Source organism: Sapajus apella, unplaced genomic scaffold (assembly GCF_009761245.1).
Source record: "Sapajus apella isolate SASKATOON/1434 unplaced genomic scaffold, GSC_monkey_1.0 scaffold48, whole genome shotgun sequence".
Taxonomy (NCBI): domain Eukaryota; kingdom Metazoa; phylum Chordata; class Mammalia; order Primates; family Cebidae; genus Sapajus; species Sapajus apella.
In genome coordinates this window covers 1,538,211-1,555,962 of record NW_022436988.1, presented here as the reverse complement: position 1 = coordinate 1,555,962, position 17,752 = coordinate 1,538,211, and the positions used below count along the sequence as shown (strand labels likewise).

The window sequence follows — 17,752 nt, the reverse complement described above, 5'->3', positions numbered from 1 at the left end:
AAGAGCGAAACTCCGTCTCAAAAAAAAAAAAAAATAATAATAATTAGTCAGATGTAGCGGCTGGTGCCTTATAATCCCAGCTACTTGGGCAACTAAGTAGCTACTCAGGAGGATTACCTGAACCTGGGAAGCGGAGGTGGCAGTGAGCCGAGATTGTGCCACTGCACTCCAGCCCGGGCGACAAGACTCTTTCTCAAAAAAAAAATTTTTTTAAAGTCAATAAAATCACCATGTCACAAAAGAAAGAACTGGAAGCCAGCCCTTTGTCAAAGGGCCTAATTGTCACTTGTTCTCAAGAGAATCCCTCAAACCCAATCGACCAATTCTCCCTGCCCCAGAGGAATAAGCTCCATGGATGCCAGATCCTCGGCACAGGTATGGTCAGTGAGGAGACAGCCAGTCCTCCAAGCGGCAAGGCCACCTCTCCTTACTCCCGGACAAGGACTACAAAAGTCAGCCAGTGAAGACAGCCCATGGGACGACAGTATACTCCCAGGGAGCCAGCCAGCGAGGTGGAAAGGGCAGATTCCGGACTCCAGGGCCACTATCCCATGTCCAGAGGAGTGTGAATAAAATGACTGGGGGATGTGCAATCTTTGTGGCAGAGGTGGCCTGCCACGTCCTCACATATTACACGGGCGGCAGGAAAGAGCGTTCCTGAAAGCAGTGGCGCAGGAATAACTTAGACATCTTGAGCAGAGCTGGTGGCCGCACTATGCCCTGGATGGAGTCACAGACCATCTCGAAATGTCTCTGGGACGTGCTGACAGCAGAGACATGCTTCCTTCTGTGTGAACCCAGCACACCCTGGTGTCAGAGGGGGGACATGAGGAGGGCTCCTCTGCACCGAAGAACACCCGAGGGCGCAGACACCACAGTGAATCACCAGAAAACATGGGCTCTCGGCAGAGCCAGTTGGAAGCCTTACTCAGGAAACATTTCCGGAGAACTTATGATTCTAGGAGCCTAAGCTGAGGCCCAGTGGTTGTCCCAAAGGCTGCAGAAACACAGCCAGGAGAGCCGTGAGGTAAGAGAGCTGTGGAGTGACAGGCATGAAAGGGACAGCTGGAGCTGCCTGTTGTGTCACATCCATGGCATCCATGGCAGGAGGTGTTGAGGTATGATGCACGATCAGAGCATGGACCTGAGTTTCACCTTCAGTAGGAAGCCACACAACACCGAAGCATCTAACGGGGGTGGCGTGTGTGTGTGTGTGTGTGTGTGTGTGTGTGTGTGTGTGTGTGGTCTGTCTGTCTTGTTCTGTGTGTGTGTGTGTGTGTGTGTGTCTGTCTGTCTTGTTCTGTTGCCCAGGCTGGAGTACAGTGGTACAATCGTCTGACTTAGCCTCCTGAGCAGCTGGGACCACAGGCTAATGCCACTGCACCTGACTAATTTTTTTTTTTGCAGAAGTGAGGTCTTGCTATGTTACGTAGACTGGTCTCGACCTCCTGAGCTCAAGCCCTAACCCTAACCCTTAACCTTGGCCTCCCAAAGTGCTGGGATTACAAGTGTGAGCCACCATGCCTAATCTATCAGTATTCTTTTAAAAGGAAAAGACAGGAGACAGTCAAGTGCCTCCTGGCTGTACAACATCTATGAGTGTGAGTCTTGTCACTGTGTGATGGGCACGAGGTCCCAGCCTGCTCAAACAAAACAAAACCCCCACTAGCTGGGCTCTGGGGCCTGTACATGAGCCTTCATAGCTGCAGCCTCTTAAGACTGATGGGTAGTGAGCCACAGCCAGCCTCCTGATTTGAAGGCACACAGAAACCCAAGGAGCCTCCCTGCCAGGGCCAGGCCTTCTCCCTGCAGCATTGCCCCTGAGCACTCACGACTGAGCACCCATTAGCTACTTGCCCAACAGCCATTAGCTACAGCAGCTACTGCCATATGACTCAGTGTGCATGTGACACACACCCATGTGCATTCATGCCTGAAAGGCTATTTTAAACTCTTCTTCCTAATTATCAAGAGAGATATTTGTATGACTTTTTAGAGAACAAGTTGGAAATATCTATCAAAACTCAAAAACCTTCTGCCCCGGCAATTCTATTCTGAAGATACAGAAAGATGTCACATGAGGATGTATGAGGGTGCTAAATGTGGCACTGTGTATTATAACCAGGAAGAACCAAACGCCATCAACACAAAACCAATTAAACACATTCTGATTTGGCCATATAGTCAATAAAAATGCACTCATTTATTCTGCCTAATTACAATTCTTTGTTCTGAAGTTAAAAGAACAGAAGAGGAAATAAACTCTACCAGATGCAAACAGTAGTTATTATTAACATGTTTTCTTCATGGTTTTTTTTTTTTTTTGCGGGGAACAAGTGTTCCCTTTCACAAGAAAGGTGAAAGAGAAAAGCCCCACTTCCCACCACCTGACTGCCCCAGAGACATGTGCAGCTGGCTGGCCCTTGCCCCTCAGCAAGCCCCTGGACCTCACAGGGCTATGTGTACACCCATGCTTTCTAAAAAACCTACATGTGAACTATTACACAGATGTGCCTTCAAATCACTCCTTCAAGGTCAATATGTACAAAGCTCCCCTCATCTGTCCACAAGGCTCTTCCTCGTTCTTTTACTGGCTACATGGGACAGAGCAGAGCTACAGACTCTCCTCCCTCCTGAAGGACAGTCAGGAAGCATCTACTCCCACCCTGTGTGTGACTGCATGTAAATGTATGTCCACATACATGTGCAAATGCCTATGCTTTTTGTCTTCAAAAAACAAAATAAGGCCGGGCGTAGTGGTTCACGTCTGTAATCCAAGCACTTTGGAGGCCACGGTGGGCGGATCACCTGAGGTCAGGAGTTCAAGACCTGCCTGACCAACATGGTGAAACCTTGTCTTTATTTAAAAAAAAAAAAAAAAAAAAAAAATTGGGATTATACTCTAGATAGAGATGCACTTTTAATTTTACTTCATAAGTTTTGTCTCTTATTTTTAAGTAATTTGCAAACACATACCTTTAGTAATCACACACTATTCCAGGGTCCAGCTGTATGGTAACTGAATATCCCCTTGTGATGGGGCTGTTCAATTGTTTCCAATTTTTATTGCCAGAGACAACAACATGATGCAAACAGCCATGGACAAATATTGGTACAGGTTTTGTTTACAAGGCATATTTTACCTTCAACCGCAAAGTCCATGGGAGGGCTAAAAGGATGACTTCAATGTTTGCTTTTACAGTTCTCTGTGCTCCAACTGATATTTTCCTGAAACATGAGAAATCTATCTCAAATCCTACTGGGCTGTAAACAATTTGGGGAAGTATTTCTAGCCTATTCTCACTAAGAGAGGGCAAATAAGCACTCCATGAAAACAACAGAACGATTAAGGAAATGTGACAGAATATTTCATTACAAAAGGAAGCTCCCCATTCCTAAGTGCAAGAAATTCCAAGTGTTACAATAACACATGGAAATAAAAAGGAAATTTCCAAACTGAAAAAGGTATTTTAAAATAATCCTAAAGCAAACGCATAGTTAACGATAAAATCCTAAAAGCACTTGCTTTATGATTAAAAACAAGACAAAGGTGCCAGTGACCTCCGCTGCCATCAGCGTTGTTTGGGAGATCCCAGGCAACATTGGGATAAGCCCAAAGAATGAAAAGGGCTGATAATGGAAACAAAGAAACAACACTGTTATTCACGGATAATACATGCAGGAAATGCAAACAACTAAACTTATAAACATAATATTGAGGGACAGACAGCAGTTGCTGGATACAAAAATTTACCTGTTTCAAACGGCAAGAGTTCGGAAATGTAATTTTTAAATGCTGCTATTTTGTAATGGGTTAAAAAAAAAATAAAGTACCTACGAATAATCTAACAAATAATAGGTAAGGCCTCCACAGAAAAAAATTGAAAACCTTTCTAGGAGATGTTGAAGAACACAGGAACAAGGCTGGGCGCAGTGGTTTGCGCCTGCAATCCTAGCACTTTGGGAAGTCGGGACGGGTGAATTGCCTGATCTCAGGAGTTCAAGACCAGCCTGGGAAACATGGTGAAACCCTGTCTCTACTAAAATAGAAAAAATTAGCCGAGTATGGCAGTATGAGTCTGTAGTCCCAGCTACTCAGAGGGCTTAGGCAGAATTGCTTGAACCTGGGAGGCGGAGGTTGCAGTGAGGTGAGATCGCACCACTGCACTCCAGCCTGGGCAACAGGGCAAGACACTGTCTCAAAAAAAAAAAAAAAACCAAACAACACAGGAACAAGTACAGCACGTCATCAAGTTCAAGGGAGGAAGACTCAGCCCCGAAATGACATCAGTGAAACCCTCACAGGACTGCTGGCTTTGGTGCAACTCAACAAGCCGAATCCAAAATTCTCACAGAAGAGCAAAGGGCTAAGGACAGTCAGGGATCCTGAAGAAAAGGGAAGAGGGTCTGTGACTTACCAGGCATAAAAAATCTTTCGGCCGGGTGCAGTGGCTCAAGCCTGTAATCCCAGCACTTTGGGAGGCTGAGGCGGGTGGATCACGAGGTCAAGAGATCGAGACCATCCTGGCCAACATGGTGAAACCCCGTCTCTACTAAAAATACAAAAAATTAGCTGGGCATGGTGGTGCGTGCCTGTAATCCCAGCTACTCAGGAGGCTGAGGCAGGAGAATTGCCTGAACCTAGGAGGCGGAGGTTGCGGTGAGCCGAGATCGCGCCATTGCACTCCAGCCTGGATAACATGAGTAAAACTCCGTCTCAAAAAAAAAAAAAAAATCTTTCTAGTCACAGTGATGGTAATTAAGAGACCGTGGTGGCCAGGCATGGTGGCTCACGCCTGTAATTCCAGCACTTTGGGAGGCCAAGTTGGGTGGATCATGAGGTCAGGAGTTCGAGACCAGCCTGGCCAACACGGTAAAACCCTGTCTCTTCTAAAAAAACAAAAAGACACACACAAAAATTAGCCTGGCATGGTGGCACATGTCTATAGTCCCAGCTACTTGAGAGGCTGAGGCAAGAGAAATACTTGAACCCAGGAGGTTGCAGTGAGCCAAAATGGTATCTTTGTACTCCGGCCTGGGAATCACAGAGTGACTCCATGTCAAAAAAAAAAAAAAAAAAAAAAGAGCAAGTGAGCATGGCATTAGTTCTGATTTAGGAAAACTGGCCAATGGAATAGAACAGAGTCCAGAAACATCCATGATTCAAGGAGACAACTGACAACAGAGAAGCATCACATATTAACAGGGAAACACAGGTTTGTTTTTATTCCCAAAACTGTGCTCATACAGCTGATTATCCACATCATTAAGAAAGAAAACAGAGGCCAAGTGCAGCAGCTCACATCTGTAATTCCAGAGCTACGGGAAGCTAAGGCAGGCAGATTGCCTGAGCCCAGGAGTTCAAGACCTGCCTGGGCAACACGGTGAAACCCCGATTCTACTGAAAATACAAAAGAGTTAGCTGGGCGTGGTAGTGTGCACCTGTAGTCCCAGCTACCCGAGAAATTGAGGCGGGAGGATCACGTGAGCCCAGGAGGCAGAAGTTGCAATGAGTTGAGATTGCACCACTGTACTCCAGCCTGGGCGACAGAGTGAGAGCCTGTCTCAAAAGAAAAATATTAAGTCAGGCACGGAGGCTCACGAATGTAATCCCAGCACTTTGGGAGGCTGAGGTGGGCGGGTCGTTAGAGGTCAGGAGTTCAAGGCCAGACTGGTCAACTGGGAAGGAGGGAGGCAGGCGAGGCTGGAGACTGAATCTAAACCAGATACGGAAGATCCCCAGCAAAGGGGACCACGGCACTGAGATAGAAAGCCCCCTCTCTCCTCCTGCAGGAAGGGAGTTCTGGGAGATGAGCGTCTGGCAGAGACTCTGGTGACACAGGAGTTTCAAACATGCAGTCATTCTCCCCCGCAAGATGTTTGCAGCCAGGTGTGGTGGCTCACACCTGTAATCCCAGCACTTTGGGCAGCCATGGTGGGCAGATCGCTTGAGGCCAGGAGTTCAAGACCAGCCTGGCCAACACGGTAAAACAGTCTCTACTAAAAATATAAAAAATTAGCTGGGCCTGGTAGCACACGCCTGTTGTCCAAACTACTCAGGTGGCTGAGGCACAAGAATTGCTTGAATTCAGGGGGCAGAGGCTGCAGTGAGCTAAGATCGCACAACTGCACTCCAGCCTGGCTAACACAGAGAGACTGTCTCAAAAAAAAAAAAAAAAAAAAGACACTTGCAAAAGTTTTAAGGTACATGGGAAACTCACATATTTAAGCTGTATGAGGCCTGAGAAAAAAAAGAAAAAGAAACTTCTGGCCTTTCAGGGCCAATGAGACAAAGATTTAAGGTAGACTGTCTCCTCACAAAGATCTCTACCAGGCTCTCAGATGGCACCCCTAAGGGGCTACACTGTAGAGAAAGAGAAGCATCAACAATAGACAAAGTCTCATCAAGATGCAAGTCAGCTCCAACCAGCATCTCACCTCGTGGATGGAGGCGGGACAGCCCACCACCATGCTTCCCCATGGAGGGAGGCAAGGCCCTGTCTGGAAGAATACACCCCGCTGGAGTCTCTGGCTTGTAATGCACAGTGAGCAGCACATAACAAACACTCAGCGGCCCAGTAACAAGGACAGGGAGACGGATGGTCCGCAGAAAACGCATGGCAGCTGCAGACCCACACGTAATAACCCATAATTAGAAAAAAAATCAGTCAATTAAAACTGATGCAGAAATAGCAGGTGATATGAGTCAATAAATAAGAACATTAAAAGTTAATATGGGCTGGGCGCAGTGGCTCACAACTGTAACCCTAATGCTTTGGGAGGCTAAGGCAGGAGGACTGCTTGAAGCCAGGAGTTCAAGACCAACCTGGGCAACAGAGAGAGTCTCTGTCTCAAGGAAAAAAGAAAGGGAAGAAAGAAGAAGGCAGGAAGGAAGGAAGGAAAATAGGGAGGGAAGGAGGGTGGGCAAAAAAAAAATTCAGAGGGATGGTTAAAAGAAAGACCAAAAAAATTAAAAAAAGAAAGAAGGGAAGGGAAGAAAGAAAAGAAAGAAGCTAATACGCCGGGCGCGGTGGCTCAAGCCTGTAATCCCAGCACTTTGGGAGGCTGAGGCGGGTGGATCACGAGGTCAAGAGATCGAGACCATCCTGGTCAACATGGTGAAACCCCGTCTCTACTAAAAATACAAAAAATTAGCTGGGCATGGTGATGCGTGCCTGTAATCCCAGCTACTAAGGAGGCTGAGGCAGGAGAATTGCCTGAACCCAGGGGGCGGAGGTTGCGGTGAGCCGAGATAGTGCCACTGCACCCCCCCCCGGGGAAAATAATGGGAAAAACGCCTCAAAAAAAAAAAAAAAAAAAAAAAAAAAGAAAGAAAGAAGCTAATACAACTGTATCCTCTATGTTCAAAAAATTAAGTAGAAACACGGTAAACCAATTAACAACTTAAACTTCTAGAATGAAAACTACAATGTCTGAGATGAACCACATGCTACAGGAGAATGACTGCAGATTAACCACTGCAGAAGCAAAGATCAATGAATCACAACATCTGAGATGAACCTAAGATGAACCACATGCTACATAAGAATAACTGCAGATTAGCCACTGCAGAAGCAAAGATGAATGAATCTGAAGACATAACAGAAACTACCCAAAATGAAATACTGAAAAAGACTGAAATAAAATGAACAGAGTATCAGTAAACTGTGGGACAATTTCAAGCAGCCAAATGTATGTGTAACTGGAGCCCCCAAAGGAGTGGAAACAACCAGAAAGAAAAAACACTGAACAGCTGCAAGTGGCAGAATTCTAAAAAAGGTCCCCAAACATCTCCCACTGTCGTCTCATCTCCATCCCAGGCCTGCAGCGCAGTGGCACCATCATAGCTAACTGCAGCCTTGACCTTCCAGACTCAGGTGATCCTCCTACCTCAGTCTCCTAAGTAGCTGGGACTATAGTTCATACCACCATGCTTATTTTTTTGTAGAGATAGTCTCCTGCTATGTTGCCCAGGCTGGTCTTGAACTCCAGGGCTCAAGGGATCCTCCTGCCTCAGCCTCCCAAAATGCTGGGATTACAGGCATGAGCCACCATGCCCAGGCCCCGTCTTCTCATCTTTAGAAACTATGTTCAATGGTCGGATTTGGTGTTACTGATCCCAAACCCAGTGCATGTAGCTCCACTTCTGGTGAGCAGCCCTGATGCCATGGAAGCACGAGTAGCTAACACCAAGCCCCAGAAACGTGACAGAGTCTTTAGTAACAGGCAGAGTTCAACCACAGCTGACAAATGGCTGCTATAGGCAGAATGCCCCAAATTAGAAAGCTCCAAGACAGGTTCACACTGTTCTCCATGTACGGAATTCTTTTTTTTACCATACTTTTACCTTATAAAACACATCAGGCACGTACTGCTCACTGCTGGACTCCTTGGCGTAGCCAAGCTCAGGGGCGTCCTTGCACGGCAGCAAACACTCGTCGCGAACCAGCGCCATACACTGATTGGACACCTGGTACCCTTCAAAGTGGACTTGGTTGTCAGGACCACCTGCAAGAGAGAGATCTTCAAAAAGAGTCTACCAAAGGGCATTCAAAACCAGTCCATATCTGTTAACTCTTCACCTCTGATCAACAGAAAAAACAAACCCTCAAGGGCTTGTTGGGGGTAAGAGTTAAAAAATATTCTGTAGTCAACGGATAGGTGCCCACAATACAAGACCTAGACATGCAGGTCCTGACACCCTGCAGCTCCACACGCACCTGGCTCCACAAACAGGTGCCACCAAGGATATGCTGTATCAGAATCAGGAAATCAAGATTATTAAACTTTTGAAAAAATAAACAGATAAAAGGTGGGGTGCAGTGGTTCACACCTGTAATCTAAGCACCTTGAGAGGGTAGTGTGGGAGGACTGCTTGAGCCCAGAAGTTTGCGACCAGTCTGGGCAACATAGTGAGACCCTGTCTCTACAATAAATAAATAAATTTTAAAAATAAAAAGATTGTTTATCTTTTATTTAATAAATAAATAAATAAATTTTAAAAATAAAAATAAAACATTGTCTAACATCTGCCCCTAAAGCTAGGCTTAGTGTCATCAGCACTTGGGCTCCTGGTTCATAACAGCGGGGTGTAAATGGCAGACAGAGCCCTAGGTTCATGGCAAGGATGGGAGGATAAATTTACCTGGAGGCAGAGAGAGACAGGGAGGGGTGGGAGACGATCAAGACAGAAACTATTTTTAATAGAAATCCAGTCACTGTATTGTACACACAGTAGCCCCTGTCTTACGGAATCCTACATGACCACCACGCACAGCCAATGCCACTAGGTGTCTCAGTGTGGAGGTGCTGGTGCCACTGCACAGCTGTAGGCAGACGTTGGAGCCCAGGTCCTCCATGGCTTCACCCTCCACACAGTCCACTATGTCCTGCTCTCCCAGTCTCCACTCCATCAATGCCTCCAGGATAACTTCATGTGGGGACACCAGGACTACAGATCACAGCTGAGAGGCAGCAGAGCAGTCGAGACCCGGTCCCTGAAGTGAGGTGGGCAGATGATGCCGGGGGCAGCCTGAGCCTTTGGAGGAAGCAGGCATGGGGAGGCACCCACCGCCCTAGAGCTGTGCTGTCCTTCCAAAACTGAAGTGACACACTGACTACAATCTCATTATTTTTTAGGTATTTATTTATTTTTTTAGAAATAAGGTCTTACTATGTTGCCCAGGCTGGTCTCTACCTCCTGGCCCCATATGATCCTCCCACCTTGGCTCCCCAAAGTGTTGGAATTACAGGTGTGAGCCACTGTGCCCCACCCTTATCATCTGTTATAGCTTTGGAGGAAAAAAAACCCTCGATATCTCTATTTCAGTTTCTTTGACAAAAACAATCTGATCAGAAAACAGAGAGCATGTGGCCTTTTTTTTTTTTTTGGAGACAGTATTGCTCTGTCAACCAGGCTGGAGTACAATGGTACAATGGCAAGATCTCAGCTCACTGCAACCTCCGCTTCCCAAGTTCAAGCAATTCTCCTGTCTCAGCCTCCCGAGTAGCTGGGATTACAGATGCCCACCACCATGCCAGGCTAACTTTTTTGTATTTTTAGTAGAGATGGAGTTTCACTATGTTATCCAGTCTGGTCTCGAATTCCTGACCTCATGATCTGCTTGCCTCAGCCTCCCAAAGTGCTGGGATTCCAGGCGTGAGCCACCATGCTCGGCGTGCATGTGGCTTTCAAACATGCATTAGAAAGCAAACCCAACAGCAAAGCAATCAGAAAAGGTGAGGAAGGAGACAGCTTGCCACCACAAAGCTCTTGACACACACAGGAGGTGGGTGAAGGCTGTCTTCAAAACCCTGAGTCAAAGTGGCTCCAAAGGTACAGTTCCCTAGCATAGGGTTTTCTCCATGGCCCAAACACAAATGCTCAGGAGAGGCAGCTGACCCTGCGCAAACGACCACTAACATCTCAGCAAAGATACAGGCACCTCACCTGCCCGTGTGCTTGGTGACATAAATGGCACTGAAAGAATGCAGAGCTCAGAGCACAGGCAAGGTTAGACAGAGAGCCGGGGAGCCACCATGAAGACACCTGGTTAGGACACTGAAAACCTGGAGTGGGCTGGGCGCAGTGGCTCACGCCTGTAATCCCAGCACTTTGGGAGGCTGAGGCAGGTGGATCACCTGAGGTCAGGAGTTCAAGATCCGCCTGGAAAACATGGTGAAACCTCGTCTTTCCCAAAATTACAAAAAATTAGCCTGGCCTGGTGGCATGCACCAGTAATCCCAGCTACTCAGAAGGCCGAGACAGGAGAATCACTATAGCCCAGGAAGCGGGGACTGCAATGAGCCGAGATTGTGCCACTGCACTCCAGCCTGGGCAAAGGAGCAAGACTCCATCTCTGGGGAAAAAAAAAACAAAACCAAACAGAAAACCTGCACTGGTGTTTAGCTTGATCATTAATGTGATTGGTCATTCAATAAAGAAAAATCTGGTGGTTGAGAATGAGAGAAAAATGGAAAACAGTATTTGTAAAACAGAAGGCTGTTTATAAAAAGCAAAATTAGGCCATATGGATAATCTTCAAGGGTAAACTCACTTAGATGAACTGTGAACTCCCCTTCCCACATGAGCAGCAGGAAACACATGTCCTGATGGGTTTGTGTAACCCTGCCGGAACACCTGGCAGGACAAGTGAACTATCATTCCCTTCGAAAATCAGTCAGTCAGGAAATCCCTACTTGGAAAGAGTCATAGGGCCTACAAAGAGGCAGTGACAGAAAAGACCTCAGCTGCTATTGAATCTGAGACGCATTTCTGGTTTTTGAAATCAGACCCTCAGCAAGTAACTTTCAGAGCCCTAAGCGGAGAGCATGCCAGACTGAGGAAACAGAGATGCCCAGCCCAGTGTAAAGGGTAAGCTCAGCCCCACAGTGCACTGTCCTTCCACGGGGCCCTTCAGGGTTGCTTGAGCAAACGGCACAAATTATCAGGGCCCTTACACTCTGAAGACTCACGTCAGAGAACACCTGTGCACAATCAAAGGGGAAAGGGGAGAAAGGGCAGACACAGAGGGAGAAGCAAGGCCTCTGCATCTCAGCCAGGACCTGAGTGCTGCCTGCAGGTGTGCCATGTACCCTGTGCCACATGGCTCAGTCTGCACCTCCCTGTCTAAGGAGGGATGTGGGACGGGAATGCAGCAAGTACAATTTCCAACAGCACCACGGGGTCCCCACATGGCCATGACCAAGAGACCCTAGCAGAATGGAAAGAGCAAAATTTACTTGAGTTAGAAAACCTTCATCCAAGCCGCAGTGATTAAAAACATGCTCAGGAGGCCGGGCGCGGTGGCTCAAGCCTGTAATCCCAGCACTTTGGGAGGCCGAGGCGGGTGGATCACGAGGTCAAGAGATCGAGACCATCCTGGTCAACACAGTGAAACCCCGTCTCTACTAAAAAACTACAAAAAATCAGCTGGGCATGGTGGCGCGTGCCTGTAATCCCAGCTACTCAGGAGGCGGAGGCAGGAGAATTGCCTGAACCCAGGAGGCGGAGGTTGCGATGAGCCGAGATCGCGCCATTGCACTCCAGCCTGGGTAACAAGAGCGAAACTCCGTCTCCAAAAAAACAGGAAAAAAAAAAAAAAAAAACATGCTCAGGATAAGCACTCTTCAGTCCACCACTGCCCTCGGGAAAGGGAGACCACAGCAAGTCCAAGCACCAAGTCACTGCCTGTTTACATATTAGGTTCTTTACTGTCTTTCAGTTCCAAAACCCTTCAGTAAATGCCAATTCCAGAGGCAATAAAAGCCCAAGGATGGTCTACATATAATCTCTCAACTCTCAACAAGAGGTATGACTCCAACTGAACGTGGTAGCCCCCAAGTTAGAAACTATAATTTTTAAAATGTGCCAGTTCTTCTGGCCCATGAAATAATTTCTCCATAGAAACAGTAATTAGGCTGGATGCAGTGCTCACACCTGTAATCCCAGGACTTTGGGAGGCTGAAGCAGGCAGATCATTTGAGGACAGAAGTTCAAGACCAGCCTGGCCAACATAATGAAACCTCATCTCTACTAAAAATACAAGAATTGGCAAGGCGTGGTGATATGCACCTGTAATCCCAGCTACTTGGGAGGCTAAGGCATGAGATTTGCTTGAACCTCGGAGGCAAAGGTTGCAGTGAGCTGAGATTACACCACTGTACTCCAGCCTCAGTGACAAAGCAAAACTGTCTCAAAGAAAATTAAAAATGTAAATAAAAGATCCTCAATTTCACTCAGAACAAAACATATTAAAACCACAATGAAGTATGTTTTTTTAATTTAAAAAAATATATTTAAAAAGGCCAGGTGCAGTGGCTCACCTCGGCCTCCCAAAGTGCTGTGGTCCCATCCCAGCACTCTGGGAGGAAGAGGCAGGGGAATCACCTGAGGTCAGGAGTTCAAGAGCAGCCTGGCCAACATGGCAAAACCCCATCGCTACTGAAAATAAAAAAATTAGCTGGGCACGGTGCTGCATGCCTGTAATCCCAGCTACTCAGGAGGCTAAGGCAGGAAAATTGTTTGAACCCGGGAGGCAGAGGTTGCAGTGAGCCATCAAGTGAGATCATGCCATCATACTCCAGTCTGGGCGACAGAGCAAGACTCTGACTTAAAAAAAAAAAAATATATATATATATATATATATATATATATTAAAAAAAAGAAACAGTAATTCACAGGGTTAGGTAGCCATGGGAGCCTGTGGAAGCCTGAAACAGCATTTCTCCATGAGGGCAGTGGCTCTGGAAATGTTTTGGTTGCCTCACTGATGGGGAGGGAACACTGCTTTGGTGTGCTGGCTTGGGGATACTGGATGTCTTACTAGGTACAGAGGGTCCCATGAGAAAAGAACTGTTCCATGTCCCACAAGACCCTGAATGCCCGCTACACACTTGAGTAGGCAAAAACCACTATTTACAATGATGTGAGATTAGAAGCAATTCTATTTTATAAATAGCCACAAAACAGGCAGAGTTTGAATGCACAGTGAATTCTCTGGGGCTGTCACAGTGTAAGCTGAGGCAAGGGCACGATGTTCTGCTTGGAGCTGGGTGGAGAGCTACTGAGCCTCCCAAGGAAGCCATGCTGCTGGACAGCAAGGCCAGCTGAGAGGCCTGCACCCAGCCTGTGCGCAGCCCCTGCCCACACACGCCAACACGTATTCCACTGTGCTGTCCTCATGGGTCAGTCTAGAAGCACAGACACACCTAAATGTATGACTTTATTCTGTTTCTTTCCTCTCTTTTCCCTTGATGTTATAGTTAGGATACTACTCTGCCTTCCATTTCAGAATTGTGTGTGTAGGCCGCCTACATTAGTTGTATTATTCATGAATTTTATTTCTGCATAGTAAAGGGTTATCACAAAGTGTTCTAAAAACAGAGGTTGAATCCGATAGGTTTGGAAACTACCAGCCTGCACTACTGCACCCAGATACCGGCCTGCACTGCTGCACCCAGATACCGGCCTGCAAGCGGCAGGGGTCGGGGGATGTCACAGGGAGCACAGCAGGGTGATACTTTTCTCCCCATCTCTAAATACAGCGCTGTCTGGGCAGAATTCTAAATGATATGGGCGCCTTTGTTCTCTGCTCCCCTCCTGGGTGCCCAGTGCTCCCTCTCTAGCCCCAGCTGCTCTCCAGTTTCCCACCATGACAGCGCCCTTTCCCAGCCTGCCCTCACTAATGGGTTCTGTGACACAGAATCCCCAGTCCCTCCTTCAATCCTAGTCCAAACTCCCAACCCTTCCCTTGAGCACTGAATCCAAGGAACAGCTTAGGAAAATAAATTCACATGTGAACTAGTTAACGTGTATTAAATATTAACATAATTAACATGTAAAAGATGCCCATCACTCCCCTAAAAATAGATTCATTACAAAAATCAATCTAAATGCACCTTAAATCAAAGAACTGCAGCCTGGGGAAGACAGCAACACCTCACCTCTACTAAAAATTTACAAATCAGCTGGGCATGGTGGCACATACATGTAGTCCCAACTACAGGGGAGGCTGATGGGGGAGGATCACATGAGCCCAGGAGTCACACCAGTGAGCTGTGACTGCACCACTGCTCTCCGGCCTGGGTGACAAAGCAAGACCCTGTATCAAAAAAATAAATATATTTTAAGAATATGCAGCAAAGTGTGAAACGTTCTGCAGTTAGCTTGAACATTTTTCTTTCTTTTTATTTAATATGTTTTATTTATTTTTTTTTTTTGTAAAGATGGGGTCTTGCCATATTGCCCAGGCTGGTTCCAAACTTCCACTCTCAAGGGATCCTCCTGTCTTAACCTCAAAACAAAGACCACGAAACTCGTAACAGAATCGGGACCTCCACAGAGCTCTCTTGAGGCCAGCGGTCTCATTAAAAGTCCACTTACTTCATTTCAAAATGAAATTCCAAAATGCTAGGATTACAGGTGTTATAATCCCAGCACACTGGGAGGCTGAAGAGGGTGGATCACCTGAGGTCAGGAGTTCAAGACCAGCCTGGCCAACAAGGCAAAACCCCATCTCTTCTAAAAATACAAAAATTAGCAAGGCATGGTGGCATGCACCTATAATTCCAGCTACTCTGAAGGCTGAGGCATGAAAATCACTTGAACCCAGCAGGTGGAGGTAGCAGTGAGCTGAGATCGCGCCACTGCACTCCAGCCTAAATGAGAGTAAAAATGTGAAAAAGAAAAAAAGTCCACTTTTTTTTTTTTTTTGGGAGATGGAGTCTCACTGTTTTGCCCAGGGGAACATCCTTTTTCTTTTTTGGGATAGAATCTCGCTCTGTCACCCAGGCTGGAGTGCAGTGACATGAACTCGGCTCACTGCAACCTTCACCTACTGGGTTCAAGTAATTCTCCTGCCTCTTGAGTAGCTGGCATTATAGGCGCCCACCACCACATGCAGCTAATTTTTATATTTTTAGTAGAGATGGAGTTTCGCCATGTTGGCCAGGCTGATCACAAACTCCTGATCTCAAGCAATCTACCCACCTTGGCCGCCTGAAAAGCTGGGATTACAGGCGTGAGCCACCGCACCTAGCCAAAAAAGTGGACTTCTAATGAGACCACTGGCCTAAATAGCTCTGTGGAGATTCCGATTCTGTTACGGGTTTCGTGGTTTCTGTTTTTAGTTTTATGTTGGTAAGTTCAGAATTTTTACCATAAAATGAAAGGAGGAATTTATGTCCCACAAGCCCAACAAGAAAATCCAGTATTAACTAAGTTAAGGATAAAAAGCTACTGAAAACAGGAATAAAACATTTTAACAAGAGTGATAATATTTCCAGTACAACTGTCCCTGTTATACCTGTAGCCACTGCAGTAACAAACTTGGATCCAAAATGTCCATCTGGAGAGAGCCGGCACATGTTGGGATGTTTGTTCTGGAAGTCTCCGGCAGTGATGCACTCTTCTGAACTTAGGAAATAGGTGTCCTAAGGCAAGAGAAGCAGCCTATAACATTTTACAGCATCATGTCAAAAATGCTTCTATTTCTTCTTTAAAAAATAAGAGGCCGGGCGTGGTGGCTCATGCCTGTAATCCCAGCACTTTGGGAGGTTGAAGTGGGCGGATCAGAAGGTTAGGAGATTGAGACCATCCTAGCCAACATGGTAAAACCCTGTCTCTACTAAAACATAAAAAATTAGCCAGGGGTGGTGGCCCACACCTGTAATCCCAGCTACTCCAGGAGGCTGAGGCAGGAGAATCACTTGAATCCAGGAGGCAGAGGTCGCAGTGAACTAAGATCACACCACTACTGCACTCCAGTCTGGTGACAGAGCAAGATTCCATCAGAAAGAAAAAAAAAAAAAAAAAAAAAAAAAAAGAACTAACCATAGCAAAACCTGGGCTCTACTAAAAATAAAAAAATTATCTGGGTATGGTGGTGCATACCTGAACCTGGGCCGTAGTGAGCCAAGGTTGTGCCACTGCACTCCAGCCTGTGCAGCAGAGCAAGACTCTATCTGAAGAAAAAAAGTAATAAAAAAAGAACCAAACTATAAAACTCAAAACCACTTTGAAACAAGTATCTACAACTCCTAAGCATTATGCATTCCTCACCTAAAACCCCCTACAACTAGGAAGGCCAGAAGCACTATGCAAGCCACCCCGCCACGGGCTACGCCCTGAAAGTCACTACTTTGTAAAAGTAAGGTGGGTTTAGTTCTATGAGACAGGACCAAGAAATCTAGCCTTCACTTCTCAGGGAGACCTTCTTGAAAAAGAATGTGGCCTGAAGCTAGAACCAGCAGTGCAAAGAGACCCTGAGAATGCAGGCCAATGCCATCTGTAACCAAGCCACAGGGTTATATGCACATTCCTGTTTACACCTCACCTTATTTCGACTGTAGCGGACTGTACCCTTTCGGGTATCTTCTGAGACGAGGTCTGTAAATATCCAGCCAACCTTAATAAAAAGGAAAGTATCTTTTAAACATCCCCTTAAGATAGATTATGAATGGCCAGGCACAGTGGCTCAAGCCTATAATCCCAGCACTTTGGGAGGCTGAGGCAGGGGGATCACGAGGTCAAGAGATCAAGACCATCCTGGCCAACATGGTGAAACCCCATCTCTACTAAAAATACAAAAATTAGCCAGGGGTCGTGGCAACGCCTGTAGTCTCAGCTACTTGGGAGGCTGAGGCAGGAGAATCACTTGAACCTGGGAGGCAGAGGATGCAGTGAGCAAAATTGCACCACTGCACTCCAGCCTGGCGACGAGCAAGACTCCATTTGCAAAAAAAAAAACAAAAAAAAGATAGACAATGAATGTTTTCTGGCTTCTGCCCAGAGAGCTTAAAAAGAATGTTCTCAGTCAGAAACTCCTTTTTGTGAGCCAGGTTAATCTACATGAACAGGTTGCTGAAGTAAGATGCCAGGCCATATCCAGGGATCTCCATCCCTGTTCAGTAGAAACTGGCCACCCTCCCTCTGGTGCTGCTGGGTTAGAGATGAGTCTCTTCAGACCCAGCTCTGCCCAGCACCATGCTGGGTTCAGGGGACACAGCAGTGAGTGAGACCAACAGAAGGTCAGTGAAAAGGGCACTTCAACTCCCAAAAGGAAGAGAGACAACAGGCAAGCAAATAAACATTTCAGAGAGTAGGTCTTTCCTGACAAGGAAAAGGATTCCTAGAGACAGGCACATGAGATAAAAGAGTAACATAATGCAGACTTCACACGGTTGCTCCTGGGAGCTCCAACTCAAGCCCAGAAGGAAACATCTGAAGGTACCAGGATCTTAAACCCATGAC

The 17,752-nt window shown here is 46.5% G+C and overlaps 1 protein-coding gene across 3 annotated transcripts in view; it reads right to left on the bottom strand.

The window, feature by feature from the left end:
* Positions 1-17,752, bottom strand: part of NPLOC4 (NPL4 homolog, ubiquitin recognition factor) — a 74,051-nt gene that overhangs the window by 24,475 nt on the left and 31,824 nt on the right. For all 3 annotated transcript variants that reach the window (XM_032241352.1, XM_032241350.1, XM_032241351.1), the window contains 3 exons: positions 16,836-16,907; positions 15,807-15,933; positions 8,348-8,508 (listed from right to left, as the gene is read on the bottom strand). In XM_032241352.1, the coding sequence (XP_032097243.1) occupies positions 8,348-8,508; positions 15,807-15,933; positions 16,836-16,907 (360 nt within the window). The remainder of the gene's footprint in view (positions 1-8,347; positions 8,509-15,806; positions 15,934-16,835; positions 16,908-17,752) is intronic.